The sequence below is a fragment of the Desmodus rotundus genome, chromosome 7 (assembly GCF_022682495.2).
Source record: "Desmodus rotundus isolate HL8 chromosome 7, HLdesRot8A.1, whole genome shotgun sequence".
Classification (NCBI taxonomy): Eukaryota; Metazoa; Chordata; class Mammalia; order Chiroptera; family Phyllostomidae; genus Desmodus; species Desmodus rotundus.
Genome location: NC_071393.1, coordinates 127,757,352 through 127,773,363, shown reverse-complemented (window position 1 = coordinate 127,773,363; position 16,012 = coordinate 127,757,352). Strand labels below are relative to the sequence as shown.

Sequence of the window (16,012 nt, the reverse complement as noted above, 5' to 3'; positions counted from 1 at the left end):
TTTGTTACTTACATATACGGGGTGGGCAAAAGTTGGTTTACAGTGGTGAGTGCGGGACACACAGTTTTTTTCTTGTGTTATCACTTGTTGGATTATTTATTTGTGTTACGACTGTAAACCTACTTTCTCCCACCCCCGTATCTCAAGTGCCACTTCTGAGTGCCTTGCACAACCTGATTACAGAGCCAATAGGAAAAGTGAAGATGAGAAGGATAGGAGCCCCGCCAGGTGTGAACGTGACTTTGGAAGAGAGGGCAAAAGGAAAACTTGAAAGAGAAAGGGCAGGGCGGGCGTCCGGAGGACCGTTGTACTCAAGAGTTCAGAAAACGGGATGATGGCCAGCGTGGAACTGGGAGGTTTGGGGGGCGTTTTCACAGTGACTCACAGGAATCTGCTTTCGGCAGCCGATGGTGTGGTCACTCGTGTTAGAAACTCTGCAGGTTGTTACTGTTTTTAATCTGTCTGGTTTTTCAGTTGGAAGAGGCTGAGAAGTTTGCCAAAACAGTCGTCGATGCGGGAGAGAAGACGTCCGAGTTCAAGGCCAAAGGCTACTTAGCTCTGGGGCTCACGTACAGTCTGCAGGCCACTGATGGTGAGAGAAGCCCCGTCCCGTGGGTGCTGTGGAGGAGGACCGGGCTGCCTGTCTGCACCACAGGACTCCCACAGCTCCTTCGGTGCTTGGAGAGCGTATACACTGGGTCGTTCTGGTGTGCCGTCCCGTGGGGCCCCACTGCTGCCGTCCTTGTTGCTTGGACCGCTTGGAGAATGGGAGGCAAAGGACCAAGGCCTTGTGCCAGGGCTCCCAAGCTCTCTTCCAGGTGCATGGGGCTGGTGGTGCACAGGTGGCCAGCTGGCAGGTGCAGGGCATCTGCCATGAGGTGCAAGGTGAGCAGGGCGCCCTGAGAACCGATTCACCTGACCCAGCCTGTGCCTGCCTGTGCCCCAGCACTTGGTTGGGTTGTCCTGGTATGAGAGGATGTTGGGTCTTCGGCACAAGAATGCAGAAGAGTCCAGGGCCAGCCACTTGCAGGAAGCTCCCCTTGGTTGGTCAACACCTGCCCCTTCTCCAAGTGTACATTCTAGTTCCCAGATACATGCACGTGCAGTGTGACAGCGTACCAGATACCCGTGCAGCGATAGCACATGTTTTGGATACAGTTAGGGTTTTGGTGGACAGGCTGTAGCTAAAATATGTTTCATACACTGAATGAAGTTTTCAATGACATGTTTGCAGAAAGTATAAATTGATAAAATTTTTTCTGAACAATTTAGTAGAGTCTGAACTCTACTATTATTCCTTTAAAATTTATTGCTGAATATGAAAAATTCAGAAACGAATGTGAGTGAATTAGGAGAAGGCACATAGCCTTGTAGCCCCAACCCTGCTCAGGAGCCGGAGAGAAAATCCTGTCCCGACTTGTTAATAGTGTTCGCTTGCTTCCTTTTCCTGTACAGTTTTGTTATAGCATTTTTTTACAAGTTACCCCAAATTTTTCTTTCCTCTGCTTTAAAATTTCAAATGCCCTGAAGAAGTGTTGCCTATCCATTGATTTTTAATAATAGATTTTTTTGCAAATATTTTATATGCACATGAGATATTGGCAATACCCAGCACATTGTTCTGACTATGGGAGGCTTTCAGTGAAGTATCAGTTTAATGCCATCTATTTATCCATATAGATTCTTAGTTTGGACCCTACCCCTAATGAGCCCTGGTACCCTGGGAGAGTGGCTTGACCCTGTTGGGCCTCACCGTTCATTTGTGACTCAGTTGGGCTCGGTCAGTCCTTTTCTGTGAGCCACGGGTTACAGGCACACCCAGGTCTCTGGGGCGGCCTTCCACCATGCTCAGTGTGATGTCGGGGTGGGGTCTGCCACGGTGCATTTGGTGGCTAAGGGCCTCCTCCAGTTCCAGCCATAAACAGGCTCCTCCAGGACTTTTTCGCTTGCCCCAGTAAAAAGTGCCGTTTTAGTTCCTGCAACAGACTGCAAGAGATCCAGACTCACATGCTCTCCACAGGGGGGTGTTGGCTCACGGCAAGACGGCCTCACGCTGTTGAGCCGATTTTCCCATTTCAGGTTGGGTTTGCCTGGTCGATCCCTTCTGTTCATATCGCAGGATTGAAAGTCCTGTCATTGCACAGCATGAATTAAACTGGCCTCTCCGGGCATCAAGCTCGTGCCCTGGGCCAAGGGCCATAGCTTCTCTGTGCTAGAAGGACCTCTGAAGGGCCGGCCAGACCAACCCCATTGGGGCTTCATTGTCTTCTCTGCCATCCAGGTAGAGCCAGGCTTCACCCAAGCCTGCACTCGAGAAAACAGACCTCACCCCCTCTGGAGTTCCCAGATGGTCTTTCAAAGATGGCCCCTACGCCTGGGGGCACTGAGAGCATCCATGCAACTCACGGTCCCCTCAGCATCATTCCATGTGTTCCCAACAGGTGCAGGGGCCTCGTCTTCCACTGTGCCTGGGACAGCACGGGGCTCACAGGCACCCAGGATCTGTCACTTACAATCCAACTGAGTGTATAGTTTTTGTGATAAGTTTTGTATTTGTTCAAAACTCCCCGATCTTTCATGCCCCTGACTAACTGAACCCTTTTCTCAGCTTCGTTGCGAGGGATGCAGGAGGTCCTGCAGAAAAAGGCGCTCCTTGCATTTCAGAGGTGAGTGGGAGTTCATCTTTTTGCTCGGCTGTACAGAATGACACCACAGTATGATAAGTATAAAAGGAAGAGATATTTATAAAGATTATGTAAACAGTGTTTTACCCCTGGGAGTGTTCCTCTGAGCACTGATTATACAGCATCCGAACTCGCTGCATCGTTTGTTGCCATGTAAATCTGCATTCTTAATTTGTTCCTCCATTGGGCACATTTTATCAATTCCTAATAAAGCAGTTCAGCTCCAAGAAGATAGATACTTTGTACATCTAGGGAGATGATTCCTTTTATTAAAGACATTTGTCATCATCTAGAAAAGAGATCATTTCTTTCTAGCTTTTTTTTTAACCTGTCAAGCTGCAGATTTTTATATTAAGAAATGAAAAGGCCGGGTTTTAGGACAGTCTCTGAAATACTCAACGGCCTGGCCACTCTGTGACAGTCAGGCCGGCCAGTCCCCTCCAGCCTGGCCACGCTCCACAAATACCTTGTGCTTGTCTGCGTCCGTGTACCTTTCATGAAATTCGGAGAATGCTTTATAATCAGCGAACGCTTGAGTGTCTAGTGTTCGTTCACACCCCTTCTTTAACCTCATTTTCACCCACTCCCCGTGAGGTGGACAGGACGAGGAGCATGCTCACTGCAGGTGAGGGACCACCGTGCAGGACTGGGAGGAGTCTCCAGAGTCACGTCGCTGTTGAATGGTCAGGGTAGACTCGGGGTTTCCCGACTCTCACCCAGCCTTTCCGGTGCCTGCCACGCCACACCGCCCTCGTTTTATTCTTATTGCAGCTGTAATAAATCACCAAGCAGTGAATCATGCTTGGAAGTACAGGCCTATGATGTCAAATCTCTAATTGCTATTGACCCTTCCACTACAAAGCTATCTGAGTCACATTACTTTCTTGTAGTTGTATTAGAAACTTAGTTACTTGCACCAAAATGTCATGAGGACCTCTCAATACCTAAGAACCTTTATTAGATCTCCGTCCTAGCCCCGGGGTGCCGCAGCCTTGCCGCTGCATGCACGGTCCCTTTTTCATGACGTCGTTCTTGCTTGGTTCAGTCTGATCTCTTCCGTCTCATTTCTGTGTCCCACCAGGCCAGCCAATGGCGCCTCACCTTGCCAGGCCCAGACTGGTTAATGACCAAGAGTACCAGCTGACTTCTGCAGACAGACCTCCTGTCTCTGTGCTGAGCTTTTGCTGGCATTCTTCTGCCCGGGAGTGTGGGAAGCGTTTCCATTTCAAGTGACTGGGAGCTTTCAGTTCTCCAGTCCCACTGTGTCAAACACACACAGGAATGCCTAGGAAAGTGGTCACTGCGTCTCTTTCACTTAAGTCAGCACATCTTACGGACTCTGTGAAAACAGCCATGGCCGTGCTCTGCCCCGAGGCATCAGAGTTCGTGGTTTCATGTTATGTAACCGCTGTTCCATTGGCCCGAATTCCTTTATGTTCCTTTGACTTAGGTTTAGGTTGGAATTCAAAGAGATTTTTAAAATATTAGTTCGTGTGGGAACGAAGAGTAATAAAATCCTACTCACCTATGTGATGTATTGTGGAAGGCTAAACGAAATTAGTGCTTGTGTGAAATAAAGAACATTTTTCAAAGAAATGGAATTATTTTGTTTCGAGTACACATTAACTAGGGCTGTTCTAGTGCATTATAGACCTAATCTGTAAGGAAAGATTTTAAGTAAATATGAATGATTTGTTTTGCTCCTTAAATGTAAATGGATATTTAAAAACCACTTGGATGAGAATTACTTTTTTTTTTTTTTACTATGTATTTAAATTCCCTCCCTACAATGCTATTTATTCTATTGTTTGGCAATTTTTGTTTAAAAAGAAAAATAGTGCCAATATAGATGTAAAGATTAACTCAATTTTTCCGGAGTCCGAATTCAGAAAGTTTCACAAAGGTTTCTGAAGGCCTCCCACTTGCATTTCTGCATTGTAATACTGAGGCCCTCGACTGTTCGTACATAAGCTCAACCCAAGCAGCGGGACCAGTCCATTCGGCCCATTCGAAAAAAGCCACGTGTGCACAGCTTTCTGAAGCTGCTGCCCCTGCGCGCGCTCGCATCCCACAGAGAAGCCTGGAAGCAGCCGCAGAGAGCACGCTGCAGAGACTTGGCGCCCAGCACGCAGAAGTCTGGGCTGCTCCTTGAGGAAGAGGTGGCGCGGGTTGTTCGTGGTTGTCACTTGGCGTGATGCGCAACCTCACGCCCTTGTCCTCTCTCCCCCCTGGCTTGAATTTAAGCCTGAAGGTAGTGTGATTTGTGTGTATGGAGTGACCCCTCCCCCCCAGTCTGTCAGGAACTCAGCGGTGTCCTGGACCCTGGGACTTTCAAGGCTAAACCCAGGGAAGTCCTGGGCAGATCAGGACACGTTGGTCATTCTGTGTGTGTCACTGATGGGAAGTTCCGGAATGGTGGATTTGACCGGGTTTGTACATTTTTTTCTTACCTGCGCAGTACACTAACCGCAGGTCTGCTGTAATCTGGACTGAGGGGACTTCCAGGACAGTTGACCAAATAAGGCAGCAGGGTGACAGAGCAGACAGTCCAGGCCTCGGACTTTCACTTCTAGCTCTGTCTCGTTCGCTGGATGGTCTTAGACCAGATGCGTAATAGTAGATGCTTTATAAATTGTAGTTATTGTTACAAAGTGTGTATCTTAATGACCAGGGTCAAAATTGATCAGCTTTTTCTATATTGTTGGTTCAGTTCGGGAGCATGTTGGAGTCTAGAAGAGCACTAGGGTGGACCTCAAGGTGTCCTGGGTTGTAGACAGGTGGTCCGGGAGGCCCATCCCCTGCTCTGCAGTAGCAGCCTGGCATGCCTCTCTGGGGGCCCTGCTCCCACTGCATTGTCATGGCCACCGTGGGTCTCCCTGGGCTCTGGGGGGAGAAGGGATGTTCCTCAAGAAAAGGCACTTGCATGGTTTGTCTCCCCAGCAGTTGGCACAGGCCTGGCGTCCCATAGGGACTAAATAATGTGGGTTGGTGGGCAGATGGATAGATGGATGAGTGGACAGAGGATAGATGGATGGCCTGGTGACCCAGCAGTCTAACAATTCTTTATTTGTCAGTTCTGGATTTATGAACAAGAAATTAAATTAGTGGGTATGGAGCTGCTTTGACAAGGGAAGCTCTTAGCATCCCTGTGGTTTTTCTTAGCAGCGCCACCAAACACCCGCTGTATGGGAATGGGGTTTATGGGCTGCTTTGTATTTGTGTGCAGAGTTCAGCAGGCTTACAGTTCTCAGGAACACGGATGTCTTTCCTCTCACCTGCATCGCTCGGTGACACCTGTGGAGCGATTGGCTGTGGGCGCACCACAGTGGTTTTGCCACAGGAGGCACCGCTGCTGAGTTGTTCTGCTGGACGGAAGCAAGTTTTCTAGAGTCTCGTGCGATCAACACCACGCACTTTGTCTTGTTTGGTTGGGCATTCTTATTTTCTTTTTTTTCTTTCCCAAGGCAAAGTGGTCAGTTTAACACATCAGCCAAATTACAAAAATGAGATTTTTGAGACGTCTGTGTTTCAGCTGGGCCTCGTTAGAAATCTGGCAGTTGGATATCCATCCTTAGCCAAGTTTGCAGTTCTTCAGATGTTGCCCTAACCCACCTAGAAAGGCCAAGATCTCCAGCACTTCCGATTTGGTCTCTTCAGAGTGCTGTGGCTAACAGTTCATCATCATTTGCTGACGCCAGGGTGGGGCCTGTGATCCGAATCATCCTCATCCATTACCCCGAATCCACCAGACCATTGCCAGCTTCTCACTCGGTTGGTGTTGAGCAAAGGCATTCATGGATCTGATCTAACCTCACTTGTGCAAAATCTGAGCTGGGTTGAGAAAACCATAGCTCGGAGGAATTCTTTACTGACGGTTGTAGAAACCTGGCTTTGTATTAATTATGAAAGAAATGATATAAAATAAAGAATGCTGGATAATTCAGTGTCTCTTCATAACTAATTTTGCATTCATTTTCCCTAAATAACGGGAGAGACAGAAACCATGACATCCCAATCCTATTTCCTACCAGCACCAAAGGGAAAGAGTCTTTGACGTGCAAATTCATGGGCAAACCAATACTGATGAAACCGTCAAAACTGGAGCATCCTGGCAGAAACGAGACATCTAAAAGGGCAACGCAGGCAACCAGGCTGAGCCTCTTCCCCTAAGGCGAGGGGAGTCCCGAGGCTGTCTCGAGCCAGAGTTACTGGTTAGGTAACCAGGGAGGTGACCTTAGGTGCTTTGCTCTTAAGAGCAATAGAAGGACAGAGACTCCCCTTGCTCCCTCCAGTCCGCCCACCTGAGCTAGCGCGTTTGCCCAGACAATGTCCCAGATCGCTGGACTTGGCACATTTTCTAGAAGGCACACAGGCAGAGGACTTCAGAGTGTTTTTTCCTGCAGCAGACGGACACTTCCATGAGGAGGCCTCACTACTGGAGTGGGCCGTCCTTGGCGTGTTTGCTGCCGTTGGCTCCATAATGATTTGGCTTGCTGCTTTATCCTGAATTTGCTTTCTGCTGCTAGAAGACTGCCTTTAATCACAGAATGTTGACAGAACAGCGTGAAGGTTTGTTTACTATCCGGGTCCCGCCGTTTTCAATTAATCAGCTCCATTGTGCCTTTTAAAGAAAGTGTAAGTTTGTTTTCTCTTCCCTCCAGACTTTCAGCACAGAGTATGTTATATACAGTCTCATTTTGAGTTGCTCTTGGTGAACTATGATTGACTTTCACATAAAAGCAAGAATAACCACATTTGCAGATCACTAGGAGGCCAGCACAGCCTCTTCCCATTTGGTGTCCAAGGCCAGTTAAAGCCAAACCCAGCGCCGAGCCACAGCCTGATGTAGCAGTTACATGGCCGAAGTTAGCAAGCTGCATGGAACTTGGTAGCTTCAGCGGACTGAATGAGTAGCCTTCTTTGCTCCCTATAGTTAGTCTATCAACAACCAAAACCTCGTTTTACAAGCAAAGCCAGGTCTTGATTTTCAGGTCGTTTCTCTGAAATCCAGAAATTTGGATGAAGTAGCGGTAAGGCCAAGCCAAAACTTAACCAAAGCAGCCGTCACCTTCGCAAGTGCACCCATGGCCTCATGGTGCCCCAGCGTACGTAACTCGAGGGCCTCTTCTGCTCAGCGTGCCGGAGGTCAGAGCTCAGGGCCTGCGGATTCTCGCCTGCGGCTCCTGCTCAAAGCCGGCATCCCTGGCTGCCCCTCCCGAGGCAGGACCAAACACGGAAGCACGCTGCCGTGTCATGCCTACGTGCAGACAAGGGAAAAGGCGTCACCTTTGTTAGTGCACGAAGGCGGGGAGTTTAAAGGAAACAGTCAGTAGTTAAATATGTGGCCTTGGTGTAAAAATGCAAATGTGGACACCTGTCTGAGACCCTCTCCCTCGTGCTAATGGCCATCAATACTTTTCCAGGGCCCACAGTCTGTCACCTACAGACCACCAAGCAGCTTTCTACCTGGCTCTGCAGCTCGCCATCTCCAGACAGGTCAGTTTCTCGAATGTTTCCTGAATTGAGTGCATGCTCTTCTTGGTCCGGTTCCTTTGGCGCCTCAGTCTGAGCTAATAGCTGGTCCTCCATTCACCTGAGGCTGCCCTGGAGCCAGGGGCCCTCCCCACAGGACTCGGCCTCCTCACAGCAAAGACCCTGGTGTTCTGGTCAGTTTGAGCGCCGGCTGTGAAGACATGCCAGGCTCTGCTTTGGAAGGGTCAGACCTGGGATCTGAGGGCCCACCTGGGGTCAGATGGCAACATGGACGCAGCACTGGGCATATACTCTGAACCTAGGAGTCATCGAGAGCCCATGTCCCCTGCCAGCAGAGCCCAGTGCTGAGACCTCGGCATCGCGGGAATTTAGTCACTGGTTGGGGCGGGGGTGCCATTTGGGTATCGGTGCTTGACAGGAAGATGCCAGGAGACAGAGACAAAAGACACCAGTTCCTCTAAACATGTAGAAGGTAGCACCAATTCCACATGGTGACTCCTTGAAATAGGAGAGTTGACAATGTTCTTTGCTGGGACAAACTTTGCTGGCCTTCGTCTTTGGCAGCTTCCAGAAGCTGCCTTTGCCATTCTCATCCCCTCCCGTCTCCTCCCAGCTGTTCTGGAGACTTTGGCCACATGTCCGCCTGCCCACCAGGTGCAAGACACTGGTGGTAACCCCAGCACATTCCTGAGTGCTGACTGGAGGGTGAAGGGAAGGTCACTTCCCCAGACATGCCATTCCCCTGGCAGCCCAGGCGGTAGGCATGCATCTGACTTCCCAGAACGGTGGCTCCCACTGGGGACCTGGGGCTGAGGAGGTCCAGCTCCCTTCTCTGTAAAGGTCCTCTCACCTGGTGTGGTGTGGCTCACAGCTGGGCTGAGCGCGGGCTGCTGCCGCAACAGCTGAGGGCTGGTGACTGGCCACCTGGCCTGTCTCCCCACCAGGACCTTCTCTCCCCTCCCCCGCGGAGCCTCTCCCTGCAGTGGCCTACACTTTTCCTTCCTCTTGCTCACCCATCTGGTCAGTGTCTTTCTCACTAGACTCGAGGTTCAGCGGGGGCAGGACCCTGTGTCCATCATCATTGCTGCTTTACTGGACAGTTGGAACACAAATGACAGGGGGCAGGCACTCAGGGATACTCACTGAATGAAGGAACCAGCTCTGAATTCCTTTAAGTCAGCTCTCCCTTAAGGACGTCTTCTGAACCCTGTACCAGTGTGTCCCTGATTGCTTTGGTCATCCGCACATTGACGCCATGGGTGTGCCCTGCCTTTCAGCCCTCCCCACAATGCCAGGCTGGGTGCTGTTCACACTGTCCGTGCTCACCCTGGGGGATGAGCCTTGTGGGTGTGAGCAGCCTTTGTGGACATGCAGCATGTCAGAACCAGACCTTGCTGGTAGCATTTCCCTGCTGACCATGGGCAAGGGGCCTGTGGCCCTCTTTCTTTAGAGCCAATGCCATTTGACTAGGAGCAGAGGGTGGGAGAGGAATCAGAATGCCTAGCACCACATTCATCTCAGAAGTTCAATGGCTGGGTGACCTTGTTCAAGTCATTCCATCTCTGGGCTCAGCTTCCTCCTATAGAGGAAGGTTTGGGCAGACTATCTCCCTTCTAGCTGTAATAGCTGTGATTCTATGGCTCAAAGCAGAAAGCGTCCATGGCCAGCATTTATAATTAAATCCATCAAAAATGGAATTTCAGAGAGGGGAAAAACAGAAGTCGTGACTTCCTACTTAGGAATGAGTTTCTGAGGATTTGGGAAGAAGCAGGAGAGCTGAGAGGGGGTCCAGCCACGGGACTGAACTTGGGAGAGGAGACCAGTGGTGCAGGAAGCTTCAGTCTCGAGCTCTCTTTCAAAACCCAGCTTCAAGTCCTAATTCTCCTTAGTTACTGCTAAGCCCGCATGGAAACTCGGTGTTCACTGTTCATCATGTGTGCATTTTACCATCCATGGTGAAGAAAGACTCGAACAGCTGGTGCATGTTGAAGGTTAAGGCTGTGTCTAGTCCTGCTTGAGTTTAACGTGGCATCGCCTTGTGTTTCTTGGGTCAAGTGTTTTGGGTTGTAGTTTGGGAAGGTGTGGGGTTTCTGTTTGCTTGTGTGTTTATGTGTCCCTGATGTCTAACGGAGAACCTCCGGGGCAAAGGGACTTGGACGGAGCCACAGGGGTCTGATCGCTTAGAAAGCTCTGTTAATGCTTTCATGACTTAAGCACTTCAATTTCAGTCACGCTTTAAAAAATGAGAACAGTCAGCCTAGGCAGTTTAATTCCGCTAAAAACCTCTGGCAATTTCTCTGGGCCTCCGTTTAGTGAAATTATCTTAAGCGTGCCCAAAATGAGATCCGTTTGGTGGGAAAAGACAAAGGGCTTACTGAGGGGAAAAGAAAAGGTTTTGTATGGCAGTCACACAGAGGAGCAGCATTACTTCATCGACAGGACGGGGGCTTGAAGATAGCGCCGCTTTCACGTTTGCGGCGAGCACCCTGCTGCTTCGTGGGGCTTGGCCTCGAACCGGAATGTGGGCCGGGGCGAAACGACTCTTGAGGGTTACAGAGAAGCAGATACTGAAATAGCGGGTGTGTGTGTGTGTTTAAAAATTCGTTCTGGTTTTGTTTTAAACCAGATCCCAGAGGCGCTAGGGTACGTGCGCCAAGCGCTGCAGCTGCAAGGCGACGATGTCAACGCCCTGCACCTCCTGGCCCTCCTGCTGTCCGCGCAGAAGCACCACCACGACGCGCTGAACATAGTGGACATGGCCCTGAGTGAATATCCTGAGAACTTCATGTGAGTGCCCCGGGGCTTTTGTTTCTCCCGACTCGGAAGCGACTGAATGTACTCTTACACCGGCTTCCTTCTCTCCAGTCTAAGCCCTTCGTAGACAGCCAGAGGGTAAATCGTGCAACACTCCCTGCACTCTGTTTCTCGTGATGTTTCGAAACAGACGAGCGGTCGACTCCTGGCTAATGCGGAGGTTAGGGGTGCCACCCCCCGGCACAGTTGGAGACCTGCAGAGAACTTCTGAGTCCCCAAAAGCTTAGCTGCTAACAGCCTACTGTTGAGAGAAGCCTTGTCCCTAAATATAGTCGATTACACATTTTTTGTATGTTACATGTAATATATATATACTGCGTTCTCACAGTAAAGGAAACTAGAGAAAAGAAAGTGTTATTAAGAGAGAGAAAATACCTTTACAGTATCTATTGAAGCAACCCTGCACTGAAGTGGACCCGCGCAATTCCAACCCGTGTTGTTCGAGGGTCGGCTGTAGTCTGAGCTCGTCCTCATCAAGTTAAAACTCTTCATCCATTTTTCCACTCGTACCCTCGGGGCACACAGGGTGATCTTAGGTGGTTGTGGATGCACATTTTCATTTTAATAGTTATATACTTTTAAGTGTACGTTAGAAAAAATGTAACTGCATATCAAAGTATGATTTCAGAGAAATTATCGCTCAGAGGGAGACTAAGAATTTTTTAAATGAGTTGAATTAAAGTCAGTTTAAAGAAAAATATTAAGAAAATACTGATCGATACACCTAGGAATGACAAACGTTATAGCAAGCAAACTCTCACGACTAAAACTCAGGGAAACACAGTGCTTTACAGCTTGTTGGTCCTGCAGTCCCCCGGGGGCTTCTGCTAGTTTCAGATGAGTGTTACATTGTGGCGACTTTGATCAAGATAACCTGACCTCTTTCTGCCTTGGGTTTATTCTCTAGGAAATGGAATTCCTTAAATCAGTGGATCAATGTTTGTACGTAACATAAGAATTGTCATTATAAACGGCCCTATGCTTGAATTATCTCCTTAACCTTCCCATTTCCTTGGAATCCCAGAATCCAGGCTTGCTGGTTAGGCTTCGCTGAGAAGACATTGTCTCTTGGGCTACTCGGCTCCTATTTTATCCTCAGTGGTGTAGCTAGGTAACCGGTACACAGTGGCCAGAAACAGTAAACAGTGCTGCACGCCAGGCAGGTTCAATTGTCTAAGTGGCAGGGTCAGTAATGGGGCGGGGGCGGCCGGGGCAGGGGGAGAAGGAAGGAATGGAGCCCGTGGCCCCTGCTGGCTCTCTTCACTTCCATGAAATAAGAGCAATCACAAATTTTAAGTGGATCCTCTTAGTCTTGGGCTTGATTTCTCTGCCTCATCACCTCACTATGTTTTCCATCAGTGAGTTTCAGCAGCTCTCCGTGGAAAATCAGTTCACACATTTCCATTACAAACATTTCTTTGTCTCCCAGTGAAAAGAGCACTTCTGTTCGCCCCGGCGAGAAAATTCTCATTATAATCCAGGAGACTCTGAGGAGAGATTTCTTTTGTAGGTTCAGCTACTTATGCAGAGTGAATGAAAGCGCTTTGCTGCAGTGTTTGCTCCTCGCAGGTCTCAGACTTGCTCTTTTGCATACCGAATGTGTTTCTGGATCTTATCCGGAGCCTGTTCGCCCGTGGAACCTGAAAGCAGTGCAAGCACTTTAAAAAGCCTGCGGCCCTCTACCCATCAGGAGTACCACCTGATGCAATTAAATTCAGTTTCATCAATATTTATAAAGCAGCCTTCCCTGCCTCCCACCCCCGCCCCCCCCCACACCCTCATTAGATGTGACTCCCGCATGTGGCTCCTGCATACACAGCCCGGGGTGTCATCCAGAGCTGGCTTATTAAACTAATAGCCATACCACATTGTAAGCAGTAAACAGTGGTGGCTAATATGGCAGTGCCTCCAAGTGACAGCAGCTGACAGCCTTTTCAAGCAATATAAGTAAGGAACAGCAGTAGAGATATTTGAGGAATGCAAGCCTGTTATTTTAATGTTAAGCTGTAAGCTCAAAAAAGCAAAGCATATGTCAGCAGGTCTGAGAGCAGCCGATGACTTGTTTGCTTTTTAAATATTTGTATTTCTTCCTTTGTGATGAGAAACTTCTTCCCGGGAGTACTTTATTAAAAGTTGGGCCGGACGCAGTCGGTAGATCCCTTGCGCTGTCCCCAACCTGGGTAAAACGTTCCAGCACCAGCCTAGACAAGGTTATTGGGCACCTGTTGCGTAGTATCACCCGTTGGCTTGCGACAGGCTTGTCTGCAGCAGGGCGGTAGACTCTCGGAAGCCAGGGATGCCTCGTGTTCCTTGCGTCCCCCTGGCCATACCTGCCACAGACTGAGTGCGTAGTCAACGTGCGGTCAGCACCTGCCTCGGGCGTGGCCAACCCGAGGCCCATGGGCTGCATGCAGCCCTGGTTGGCTGTGAATGCCTCCCAACACAAAATCGTCAATTTACTTAAAACATTATGAGATTATTTTGTGATTACGTGTGGCCCAAGACAACTCTTCTTCTTCCACTGTGGCCCAGAGATGCCAAAAGATTGGGCGCCCCTGTGTGAACCCCTTCCCCCTGGTCAACTGCTGTGTCAAGAATCGACCCCACCAGCCTCTTGGCCTGGTGCAGAGAATTACACAACTTTTTGGTCCCCATTAAAGCTTCTCCAAGTACTTAAATACCAACTTTTATCATTTCATGGTAGCAGTAAGGATGGACACGGAGAGGCCAGAACTCCAAAGGCATTTCGCTGCCTTAGCCAGTGCATTTACGGCATTGGGACAATGTCTTAGTCGTGATCATTACATGGTAGTCACTCAGTAATTCATAGGAATTATTATTATTATTACTAATACAGTGTTCTCAAATGCGGTATTTTAGAATCTTTTAAAATTGTTATTAAATATTAAGAAGAACCAAAAAGACTATTTAGTAAACATATTTGAAATAGTAACACAACTAATATATGTATACCCCTTCTTGGTTTAAGAAAAGGAACGTGGATGTAGCCTGTGATTTGCCTGTGTGCCCCTCTGTCCCGTCCCCTAACCTCTCGCCTCACGGTCACCACCCCTCTGCCTGGACGCTGAGCACTGACTTGCGGTTCCGTATGTACCATGTGCGTTCGTGCTCCTAAATCATAAAGGTTTTTAATTTTGCATGTTTACAATTTTTCAATGGAATCGTACTGAAAATATCTGGATACTGCTTGCTTTCACTGCTTAACATTATGTTCAGAGGTCTGTCTTAGTGCATACAGCAGCAATTTATTCATTCATGCTTATGAGTAGCTTTTATTGTATAAGTACACCAGGACTCACTTTCCTAGTCTGCTCGCAGTGGGCGTGGGGGCTGTTTTCAGCTCTTACGAACGATGCTGCTGTAAACATTCCCGCTCGCGTCCCCCGGTGCCCGTGAGTAAGCGTGTCTTTGAGTGTACACCCCGCATGAAATTGTCGGGTCCTAGGATATGTGTGCCATCTTCAGTTTTACCAACTACTGCCAAACTGTTTTCCAAAGTGGCTGCGCCGTTGTGCACTCCCAGCAGCAGGGCCCGGGGACCCGTGTGGCTGCAAGCACCAGCCCCGGGAGTCGACAGGCTCACTTTCGGTCGTGGAGTTGCTGGTTAGTGGTGTCGCGTTGTGAGTTTAAGTTGCGTGTCCCTCCTTGTTAATGAGGTTGGACACCTTTGCATTAGTTCATTGGTCATTTAGCTTCTCTGTTTCGTGAAGCATGTGTAGAGGTCTTTTCTCTGATTGGGTTATCTTTCTCATACTAGTTTGTAAGATTTCTTTATAGATTGTGGTTACGTGTGCTTTTTTTGTTGGTGGTGGTTATATGTGTTGCAGACATCTCCCAATCAGTGCTGGTCTTTGCTTTCTCTTACTGACGTCCTTTGAAGAACAGAAGTTACAGATTTAAAAGCAGTTGAATCTCTCAATCATGTATCCATGGATAGTTCTCCTGTGCCTAGTTAGAGACCTTGGTGGTCTCCAGGATCACGGAGATAGGCCCCCAAGCTGCCTTCTGAAAGCTCTCGCTATCTCCGCACTGAAAGCCCGGAGTTCACCTGGAGTCGGCCTGGAGTTGGCCGTTGCACCTGTGTGTGGGGTGAGTGGTCAATGTAATCGTTTCCCGTGTGATACCCAATTGTCCCGGCACCCCGTGTTGAGCAGATTCCTCTCCCTCTTGCTCCACCATGTCACTTTTGTTCTGAATGTCCATGCATGTGGGAGCCCATGTCCGAGCTTTCTGCTTGGCTCCACTGGCCGCTGTGCCCTCCACTGTGTGTGACCTTGCTTTCGTCACCCTGCAGCTTTGTGCTGCATGGGGCGGGTGCCTCCCAGTGCAGCAGTCTGTCGGCTGGGGCTTGGACCAGACCCTCACAGACTTTGTGTTTATGCCACAGAGAGTCCTTTTGAGATGAAATACTGGGATGAGAACTGGTGGTTTGTTACTTTTTGTCTTTGGAAAATATCTCAGGCAGTATCATACTTGCAGCAGCATTCAGAGTTTGAGAATAACTGCAGTGTGTTACTTCGACTCAGCAAGCCCCACAGTGGCTGCTGCAGGCTCTGCCAAGGCTGAGTTCCTGCCCCGAAACAAACTGAGGTTGTGCACCTTTCTTAATGACACATTTTTATTTGGTTTTAACTTTACTGTTTCCTAATTAAAAAGAATACCTACAGGTCCCTTTTTATGTGCTCTAAGAGAGGTTATCAGGTCAATAGCACACTTAAGAAACCCTCACATGTTACCGCAAAGCTCAAGAAAGTAATTTCGGAAACCTCTGGAGGATACAAATACCAGCGGGATCATTAGAGATGTTTGGACAACTCTTCCCAGCGTGTTTCCTGATGCAGACATAACTCTGTTCTATCCCAAGTGCTGAAACTAATCCCCAGTCACCTGGCTGGAAGACCATAAGCTCTTCTATAACACTCTTCTCTGTGTGTGGTCTTCTACCCTGTGTATGTGAAAGCAGATTCTGTGAAACAATCACAACTCTTTTCACACCACCG

The 16,012-nt window shown here is 48.8% G+C and overlaps 1 protein-coding gene across 3 annotated transcripts in view; it reads left to right on the top strand.

Annotated features, from left to right (window-relative positions):
- Positions 1-16,012, top strand: part of TTC7B (tetratricopeptide repeat domain 7B) — a 215,390-nt gene that overhangs the window by 122,474 nt on the left and 76,904 nt on the right. For all 3 annotated transcript variants that reach the window (XM_053928133.2, XM_053928134.2, XM_053928135.2), the window contains exons 12-15: positions 475-592; positions 2,609-2,666; positions 8,108-8,180; positions 10,804-10,964. In XM_053928133.2, the coding sequence (XP_053784108.1) occupies positions 475-592; positions 2,609-2,666; positions 8,108-8,180; positions 10,804-10,964 (410 nt within the window). The remainder of the gene's footprint in view (positions 1-474; positions 593-2,608; positions 2,667-8,107; positions 8,181-10,803; positions 10,965-16,012) is intronic.